General features: G+C 35.6%; 1 protein-coding gene across 1 annotated transcript; it reads left to right on the top strand.

Moving 5' to 3' along the window:
• The first annotated feature begins 2,978 nt into the window (after positions 1 to 2,978).
• LOC130590516 (uncharacterized) lies at positions 2,979 to 3,717 on the top strand. Its single transcript, XM_057392991.1, has 2 exons — positions 2,979 to 3,324; positions 3,440 to 3,717. The coding sequence occupies exons 1-2, from the start codon at positions 2,979 to 2,981 to the stop codon at positions 3,715 to 3,717; spliced, it is 624 nt and encodes a 207-aa protein (XP_057248974.1).
• Positions 3,718 to 10,995: the final 7,278 nt, after the last annotated feature.

The raw sequence follows: 10,995 nt of genomic DNA, 5'->3' as shown, positions 1-10,995 counted from the left end.
ACACTTATATGTCTATTTTGTATAGAGTTTTTTTAGCGTTATTTCCTTTGACATTGAGTACCATTTTGAGCTCTTTTGAGCTCATATTTGTGTGTTTTGATATGTTTGGTTTTGGTTTTGTTCCTTTATGTTTTATTGTGTAGATTATGCATTTTATGCCTTAATCTGGCCACAGAAGGAAAGTTCCATGATCACATATAGCCCATAGCAGATTCGGGAAGTCACACAAGCGATTTGGAGGAAGAATTCACGGTATAAACTGAAAAAAAAGGCTATCGCGCGATCGGCCGCGCGAGCTGGGTTTGCATATGTTCATTTGCCCTGACTGACCGGTCGAAAAAGAGTCCAAAATTGCATGTGTGCCTGACCGGGCGACCTTGTCGGGTTGACTGAGCGGGTGTCTAGCTGAGTTCGTAAATAGGAAATCATCGTAGCCCGACTAGGAAATCATCGTAGCCCGACCTTGAGCGGGTTGACTGAACGGTTTTTTGGGTTGACTATTTTCTGTTTTTTAGCCGGCTTCTGCAAAGACTATATACAGTTTTTAGTATTTTTTATTATGGCTTCTTTATTAACTCTTAATTTCTTTCTAGCTTTAGATGTATTCTACTATTTGAAGATCTATTAGAGATTGTTGAGTCTGCTTCTATTGTTCTTCAATAGTATTATATATTTTCTTGCTTTGTTTAATTTGATGAATTCTTCTATATTGATGATGTTTGCTATGTTCGCTAATATTATGAGTGAGTAGTCTTTTCCTAGGACTTAGTGAGGGAAGTCATGTTTATACCTATTCGATAATTAAGATTTAAAGTTCTCCAATGTTTGGATTGAATTAGAGTAATTCCTATTGATTTATTTTCATTGTTTAGTTCATGTAATTGCATAATATCAAGAGTTATTATCTAGCTAATAGGAGTTAGAGTTGAAATATCGTACTCATTAGAGGCTTGTCACAATTGGTAGATCTGATTATATATATTGCATATGTTGATCTAAGTGTAAGACCCAACAGAAAGATTAACCAAAGACTCTAATTACTCGACCTTCAATCCAAGTGTTATTGAATTGGTATAAGCATGATGGACCGATCGAATGCTCTAGGTTTTAATTGTTTGATTTACATCTTTATCTAATTTAGCTTGCTTTTAGTCCTAGTTATTATTCATTCATCAACTTTTTTTTTGAAGTAGTTAAGTAATTGAACATCAATCCATAAAAATCCTCAACCTGTGGATCGACCCGTATTTGCCAAGTCTCTGCTAACAACAGACTCAATGTACTTGCGCCTTACGGTATATATTTTAAAACCCATCACACACTAACAATATAAAAATACACAAATTTTGCTCAAAATATCTCAACTATTGTTGAGTGAACTACGTGATTGAATTCATCAACCATGTGAGAAGTGTTGGAATCAGGGCTTGAAAAGCCTTGTTGTTAGGGATGGCAATCCAATCCGAATCCGACCCTAGTCCGCTCCGATCCGAAGGAAAAAAATCCGACTTGACTCCGACAAAAAAGTAATCCGACTCCGTTTAAAAAATCCGACTCCGAGTCGGAGGAGGGTCGGAGTCGGATCTCATAAAATAATCCGACTCCGACTTTGAGTCAATCAATCCTTTTTTCTTATTTATGTAATGTATTATTTATGTGTAATCTGACTTCGACTTTCAGCCAGTTGTATTATATAGGATTTTTCCACAGAAAAAATGATTAAAAAATTGGAAGAAAAATAAGTCGGATCAGGTTCGGAGTCGGATGTTCGGATTTTAAGTCGGGTCGGATCTAGGAGTCGGATGTTCGGATTTTAGGTCGGATTCGGATTCAGATTTTCAAAGTCGGATCTCGGAGTCGAAGTCGAACTCAGATTTAAAATCCGACTTTCTGTAGAGTCGGAGTCGGATTATGCATAATCCGGTCCAAGTCCGACCCGTTGCTATTCCTACTTGTTGTCTTCTTTTCATTAAATGTCCCACATTGCTTGTGGGAGGGGATACTTCCTTGCTTTATATATTCCCTCCCTCCTTACTCTTATTGAGTTGGTACTTGAGACGTTTTTGTGGTTGTATGTCATGCTTTGGTTTGGGCTTGCTATCACGCGCGCGCGCGCCGCCTGCCAGGGCCATGAGCCTTGGGCTTTGGGCTTTGGGGAATAAACTTAACCTAACTAACTTTTTGGACCCATGCTGGGCGTGACTGATGAAGATTTGTAACGTTTTGATCGTTACGGTATTAATGGCAATCCCGTAATCTTCCTTTTTTGCCTGGTTTTTTCCTATAAAATCAGTGTCTTCTAATCAGTTCATATACACAAAAATATTCTTTTCTCCCTCTTCTCTTTCTTTTCCTGAGTTTATGCTATTCTCCAAAGTCTACACTGCTAGTGGTGGCAGTTTAGGCTGTTGTGTTAACCTTGGCGAGCTTTCCGGCCAGATCGATTACCACCGTTGTCAGGCCGTAATTGATTTCAAGTCAGTGGTCTCCTACCGTGGCACAGCCTTGAAATCATTATCTTTCTGCCATTGCGATTGCCAGTTTCTAACAATTTGAAAGCAATTATTTTATTCACAATGGATGACAGTTCAACCAAATCCATGGTTCATCTTTCCAAACTTGAGTCCCTTGACGAAAATAATTACAAATGTTGGGCTCAGAAACTGCTCATGTTTTTCGAACAGTTTGATATCGACTATTGTCTGTTTAAGGATTGTCCTGCTGCCATTAGCACTACCGGTGATTCATCCTCTTCTCCTTCTGCTACTGTTATTAAGCAGAATGAGGACGAAATTTTAAAATATGAAAAAGATGATAAACTGTTCGTTTCCATCTCCTTAATCTGATGACAAATAATCTGTATGATTTATTCATGGTGTAAGTCATCTAAACTGATTTAGGAGGCCCTTGAAAAAAAATATGGGGCTGATGATGCTGGGAAACAAAAATATATTATCGGAAAGTGGCTGGCTTTCCACATGGTTGATGACAAACCTGTCATGGAACAAGTTCATGTCTACGAAAATATGTGTGCTGATTTCTTAAATGAAGACATGAAGATTTGCGAAGTTTTTCAAGCGAATGTATTGCTGGAAAAATTTCCCCTTTCCCGGAGGGAGCTCTATAACAATCCGAAACATAGGAAAGAGTTTTTGTCTCTTCACGAACTAATTAGTCATATGAGGATTGAAGAGGCAAACCGCATCAAGGATAATCATGACTCTGTTCTTGTTAATGTTACCAAAGCTAACCTGGTGGAAACTACTGCTGCTTCATCAGGATCTGATAAGTTTAAGTGTAAAGGTAAGAAGGTCAACAATAAAGGTAAAAAGCAAGGGAAATTCAACAAAACCTAATGGTAAGATTCAGAAGAGGATTGTCCTTTGCTATGTATGCGGCAAGCCTGATCATAAGGCTTATCAATGTCCTCAATGCCAAGGGTCTGTCCAAAAGGAAACACCTCAGGCTAACCTTGTTGAATCTGATGATATTGTTGATGTTGTGGTCGCTGAAGCGAATCCCATCGAGAATAATTCTGATTGGATTTTGGACACCGGGACTTTAAGGCATTTTTGTTCAAACAAGGACCTTCTCCATGACTTTCAAGATGCTACAGAAGGTGAGTGTGTCTACATGGACAATGCGGCAACTGCTGGAGTGCTTGGACAAGGAAAGGTCACTCTAAAATTTACCTCTGGAAAAACCCTCTCCCTTTAAAATGTCTTGTATGTTCCTACTATGCGTCGCAACCTAGTGTTTGGTGCCTTGTTAAGCAAAGCTGGTTTGAAAATTGTTTTTGAGGTTGACAAGGTTGTAATGACTCGTGCTGGGGAATTTGTGGGGAAAGGGCATTTAAGTGGGGGTTTATTTATTTTGAATGTTGCTTCTTCTGTTGGTCATGCTATTAATAAAACTATTGTGGTTCTGCTTATATTGTTGAGTCTTTAAATTTATGGCATGGTAGATTAGGGCTTGTGAATGTTGCTTCTATTAAGAGACTAAGGACCTTAGCTTTAATTCCTAATCTGTCCTCAGTAGAGTTTTCTAAGTGTCCAGTTTGTGTTGAAGCAAAAATTTACTAAGAAACCTTGCAAAACCGTGACTTAAAGGACCACACAACTTCTAGAATTGGTTCATACGGACTTAGATGATTTTCAGAACACTAGAAGTAGAGGAGAAAAATTCTGGTATATTGTCTTTGTTGATGATTACTCTAGGTACACTAAGTTATACCTTTTTAAGGCCAAAAGTGAAGCAGGGGATGCTTTTATAAAGTATAAGGCCGAGGTAGAAAACCAACTTGATAGGAAAATCAAGAGGGTTAGGTCTGATAGGGGTAGAGAGTATGAGAACTTCTCTTTGAATGACCATTGTGAGAAATTGGGTATTTGGTTATGATGAGATCAGTTCAACTAGTGGCTATGTGTTTACCCTTTGTGGTGGTGCTATATCGTGGAAGTATTCGAAGCAGACTTGTACATCATGGTCCACCATGAAGTCTGAGTTTATTGCCTTCGAGTTGGCTGGGCAAGAAGTTGAATGGTTGAGAAATCTGTTGTTTGATGTTCCCTTATGGGGAGAACAGGGTGCACCTGTCTCTCTCATTGTGATTCTCAAGCAGCCATTGGTGTTGCTAAGAACAGTGTCTACAATGGTAAGAAGAGACACATACAGATCAAACATGGAGTCGTCAAACAATTCCTGAAAAATGGGGTGATTTCTTTGGACTATGTGAGGTATGAAATAAATCTTACAGAACCCTTGACTAAGAGGTTATCTAGGAGAGTTGTCCTAGAGTCGTCGAGGGGGATGTGGCTAAAGCCCATTAGTTGAGATTTTAAGGTTGGATACCCTTTTGATGTCAAACGAAGCCATAAAATCTTAAATCGCACTACATCTCTCATCCCTATGACGCATGGTAGTGTTTTTAATAGCCTATTGTTGGTGCTATTAAGATGCACTTGTTTGATTTATATTGAGAGGTTGAGCTTTTGCTCTTAATAGTTCCATATCCCATCGGGGTGGTGTAATTAAGAAGCACTTGATGGACTACCTACGTAAAGTGTGGAGGTTAAGCCGCCTTTGATGAAAGACTGGACTGTCTTTCTAGAGCACTTATTAGACCCAAGGAATGTGCATGACTATAAAGCGCTTGTGATGTATTACAAAGATTGCACGATCTTAAGGTGAGTATGTGTTGTGGGTGTCTCAACGAAACTCTAGTGACTTCAAGAAAGATTCACTCACTAGATAGTAAGTTGTTGCTTCATTTCACTGTGCTTCAATTCAAATCGAAAGATATTGGTGCTTAAGTACTTTTCTTTCCTTACCCAGGAATTTCTTTTGCTTTTCAGAGCCTTTGTGGGGGATTGTTGGAATCAAAGCTTGAAAAGACTTGTTGTCTTCTTTTCATTAAATGTCCCACATTGCTTGTGGGAGGGGATACTTCCTTGCTTTATATATTTCCTCCCTCCTTAATCTTGTTGAGTTGGTATTTGAGATGCTTTTATGGTTGGATGTCATGCTTGGGTTTGGGCTTTGGGCTTTGGGGAATAAACTTAACTTAACTAACTTTTTGGACCCAGGTTGGGCACGTGTGTGACTGATGAAGATTTACAACGTTTTGACCATTACAGTATTAATGGCAATCCCGTGATATCCTCCCCATTTACTATCTTCCTTTTTTTGCCTGATTTCTTCCTATAAAATCAGTGCCTTTTGATCAGTTCATATACACAAAAATATTCTCTTATCCCTCTTATCTTTCTTTTTCCGGGTCCGTGCTATTCTCTAAAGTCTACACTGCTAGTGGTGGCAGTTTAGGCTTCTGTGTGAACCTTGGGAAGCTTTTCGGCCAGATCGATTACCACCGTTGTCGGGCCGTAATTGCTTTCAAGTCAATGGTTTCCTACCACGTCACAATCTTGAAATCATTGTCTTTCTGCAATTGCGATTGTCAGTTTCTAACAAGAAGTAAGTTGGAGACAAGTCGCTTCTTTTACGTAGTAGTAGAATTAAGCGAATCCTGAAGCTTGTCAATTCGTGTTCTTAGCTACGACTTTGTCTACATTGCTTTCAAGAAAAAGATAATTGTGCCACTTTACCTTCAACTCTCTCAATATTTAAGCTCTTCATTAGAGCTTTCGAGGAAAGCTACCTTTGTAGGTTGTAGCACTCAGATGCAAATATGCAACCTTCAAAACTGATTCACCTTCCCTTTTGTTCATAACTTTGTATCATACCTTCGGAAAATTTTCAGTTTGTCAAAAACAATGATTTAGCTCCAGTTTATCTTTCACCGAAATACAACAGGTTTTGCTTGCTTTTTTTTTGACTCAAAGTCCCTGGTAGAATGTAATGTGAAGATTCAAGATGCAATATACTCATTGTGTTTTTGGCTCCCTCTATTGCTGTTCTCAGCAGAATAAAAAAGCAATTGGCGGTAAATTCAAGATGTAATTACAAACACAGACACACACGAAGTCGAATTATTCTTTTTCATTGTGGGATATTTGGAACAGGATTGGTGAATTATTAGAGATCATGAAGAAAAATATCGCATTTCGCATTGTAGCGACAAAAAAAACACAATATTTCGATAAAGAATCATGTATAAATTTGAAGAGGCTTATTTTTGTTTTGCTTAATTTTATTTGCATGCTTAATTTGACATCCATAATAAGAAGCATGGTCATACTCCTTGACACTTCCCATTATAAGATTCACTTATTTCTCAATGATTCAAATATATCCCAACCATCTACAATCCAAAGTTTAGACAGAGTTGCCCAACTATCGATGGGGTTACTAAACGCAACCCCACTTTACTAAACGAAACCCTAAAAACCCTCAATATCATAATCTCTCTCAAAAAATATTCTCTCCTTCTTCCCACAATTAAAGAAACATAAATTGCAAAAGACTTAATTGATAAATTTGCAATTTGATAGTTAATTGAGGATAATATTAACCTAAACAAACTTCAATCTGATGTAGGTAAATCGATATTCTAGAACTTTATGTCAACCAGAAGTATATCAATTTTGATGTTTTATTTTTTCTTGCAAAATGATTTATTGATGAGAATTTGTGTGGCTACACAGGCGGTGTCAATTCTTCGTCAACAATCAACTGAATCAAATCATGTTCTACGTGAAACTTACAACACACCAATAGAACCCCTCATAGAATGTTGTATCAAATAGCGATGTGGAAGAGAGTTTGCATAATTGTTGAATCTTATCAACGATCGTGATTTTGGCATGTATTTGTTTTTTCAAATTTGATATGTATTTGTTGGTTTTGAATTATTTTGTACACGTCGCATGACTTTATATCTATAAATTAATTTTTATTTTTAAAAAATGCTTATAGTGATGTACATAAGATATAAGTGAATGATCAAAGGGTGAAAAGGAAAATTCTATTATAAAAAAGGGGGAAGTGAGTAGTTTGGAGGGGAAAACAAAATAAATAACTAATGTGGGTCTCACAACTAACGGAGTTTGGCAAAATTCGTTAAGAGGTGGGAGTTTATAAAGGTTTTGTAAAGTTTAGAAAAAAAAACATAAAGGTGGGAGTTTCTAAATAAGTGAAAACTTAAGGTGGTTTTGTGCAAATTTAATATATTGAGCAATGGTGTCCCCCTTGGAAGTTACTTAAATGCCCCTCTGGCCACCTAATCAACCCCCCAATTCCATGCATAAACTTCCCAAAACAACAAACAAACAATCAAATCAAATTTAAACCCAATCAACTCATATAAGATTCAATCATATAAACTTGCCGATAAAAAAGATTCAATAAAAAAAAAATCATAATCAACAACTTACCAAATTAAATGTTAATACTACATACAATAACAAAAAAAAATTACACGGCATAACATCCTCTCAAATCAATTTTTCCATAACACAAACTCAATTACAAACACAAACTCCAAACAAAAAAAAAATAGTTCTATTCGTAGATTAGAGCTTCACAACATTCTCAAATACGAAACTCTGAAATTTGTCGATTCTTAACCATTAATCAGGTACATAGTTCGTTATTGAATATAAAATTATGTGGGATGTTTAATGTTCAGTAAATCTTAAAAATATGTACTATGTTCGAGTAAAATTAAACTCAAATTCTAGTAACTCTTACGAATATGTGTTGTATTATATTTTTTTCAAAATTCTTTTTTTTAACTTAATTACAGTTTATTTAAAATTTAATTCAAAGATAGTTGAAATTCAAATTACAATTACATCATATCGAAAAAAATGAAATTTCGTCAAAAATGACTTAAATATTTGTGTCCTGGATATAAAAAAAAATATGAGAATTCGAATTGTTTTTGTACCCATATATTAAAGGAATTTGAGAAAAAAAATACTTAAACCCATATATTAAAATAAAAAAATCAAATTTCGTTAATACAGCTTTAATATTCGTGCCCAAATATTAAAAAAAATTGAGACATAATATGATAACTCGAATTTGGGGAAAATAAAAAACAAATACTCAAACCCAGGTATCAAAACAAAAAATTGTGCCCATATTCTAACTTTAACATGAACTGCAAAACTTCGGCCATGACCGCAAGCAAGCTTGGTGATCCATGACGGGCTGGGTGACAGCCAATTCCATGATCGCCAAAGCCAACTCTGCAACTTGCTTGAGATAATCCTCAGCTAATAATCGACGGTCTCAATTGAATAGAGAGATAAAAAATCGAGTGTATGATATGAATTTGGGAAAATTGATGAAGATGATGTTCAACTGAATAGAGAGAGAAAAAATATTGCATGAAATTCAGAAATATGTGTATGGTAATTGGGGGAGTAGTGGTTTGATTTTGGAAAAATGTCGACATTAAAAGCTAGTGTTAAACAATGTGAACCAAACAAGCTCTGACATATCATATTAAACTTAATGTTGTGGGCCAAGAAAAATAGGATGAGGAGGTAACATAATAAACAATTAGCATTATATGCAAGCGATGCGTGCGACTGTATATTATCTTATATTTGGTAGATAATTCACCAATTTCTTGTTTAAAATTCAACAACTGCCTGTTTAAAAAATGATCTAGGTTATGTTTATTATTTATTTAAAATTACATATATATTTTATAGGCATATTTTATGAGTAGATTCAATTTAATTTCATTGGGTAATTAAGGTTTTAAGCATATTATGGTGAATAGTGCTTCAATAAAAAAAATCTAAATTGATATTATTAACTGATGTATGTTCATCTTTTTAATTATTTATCGTCTCAACTGATTGTAAGCTCCAAAAAATGAATATTCTCTAAGTTTCTTAATTCTTTGGTTTGTTTATGCATGTTAATTGTTATTTGAAATAATGGTTATTAGTTCAGATAGTAAAAATTTCTGTAAATCTTTGTTTTTGTAATTGTTTGAAAATTGATTTAGTCATTAGTTTATATTTTCAATTGTAAATTTCCTCTTTTTACATTTTGTTATGTATGTTTTTTTTATAATGTAGAACTTTCCCTATTAGTCATATTTGTAAATGAGGAAAGAATTAGGAAAATCTTTTCTTTATTATTTTTTGTGAGATTGAGGGTATATAAGTCTTTCAAGAGGGGACACCATAGCCCCCCCCCCTCTTAGCTTATATAATAGAGATTGTAGAGACCATTTCAAAACAAGAAAAAAAGTGTGAGTAAATTAATAAAGAACAATTAAAAAAGGAAAGAGAATAGATTAGAGATGGCAATGGATAGGGTCTGAATGGGGTAAGGCTAGACCCATACCCATACCCTACCCATACTCATAGGGTAATTTTTTTTAGGACTCATACCATTAGGGTCCGATAGGGTCTGGGTAGGGTCTAGGGTCTAAAATGGGTCCAACAAAAAAAAACCTCGTACATTATCACACGTATATATAATCGTTAAGCACAATTTTATATATTAATTTTGCAATTAGCTTCTACTAGTTCTACACTTCTACTTCATTTCTAAAAAAAAAAAAAAACATCACAGGCAATGGAGAGTGAGAGACGGATAGTGGAACAAGAGAGTGAGAGTAGTGAGAGAGTGAGAGACTTTGAGTTTGATAGACGTGAGATTTACTGCTAGTAAAGGAGGGAGGGAGGGACAAAGTTTTAATTTATAGGAAGTATGCTATAAGTTGGAAGGTTATGTTTATATCTATATTTATTTTAATTTTAAAAAATAAAAATATATATTTTATATAGATGGGTCTATGGGTAGGGTTTGAATATTTGAGGAGTGGACCCATATCCAACTCTTACCCGATAGGACTAAGACCCATACCCTACCCTTACCCATAAGGTCCAAAAAATTAAGACTCATACCCTAATTTTAGGGTAGGGTCCGGGTGGGTCTGGGTAGGGTCCTGGACCTATTGCCATCCCTAGAATAGACTAATAAAATTTTGGGAGAGTATATATGTATATATTTATTTTTTATTTAATAAGACAAGGAGAAACCTTGACAAGTTAAGGGAATAAAGGGGATTCCAGCTTGTCAAAAATGAGAAATTGATCCAGGACTTTCTGGAATCGGGAAGAAAGCTCTAACCATTCGGCTACCCCTCATTCTCTATTTGAAAAAGTATATATATATATATAATAATAATACATGTAGAAAAATATTTAATATTCATAAAGAAATGGAATATAAAATAAAAATTTGGCACCCCAAATGAATGCACAAAAACCATAGCTTAAGATCCACCTAATCTCACATCTTCCCTATCTTTCTGCACTTTGTGCACACACACTAGATCTCAATCCAGTGTGTACCATCACATTAAACAGACTTAGTCACTGCTACTCTCCTCATTTCTAATTCTCTCTCCTCAAGTGAATCTCACCCTCCAATCACCAACTCACGTGCACAACAAACGCTCTTCTCCCGCGTAAAAACCACCCAACCACTGACAGTACAACAAAATATGAGCTATAATCCCCTGCGACGACACTAGGTATATTATTTCAAGTCAACGCGGTCAAC

This window comes from Beta vulgaris, chromosome 2 (genome assembly GCF_026745355.1).
Source record: "Beta vulgaris subsp. vulgaris cultivar EL10 chromosome 2, EL10.2, whole genome shotgun sequence".
Classification (NCBI taxonomy): domain Eukaryota; kingdom Viridiplantae; phylum Streptophyta; class Magnoliopsida; order Caryophyllales; family Amaranthaceae; genus Beta; species Beta vulgaris.
This window is presented reverse-complemented; position numbering and strand designations above follow the sequence as displayed.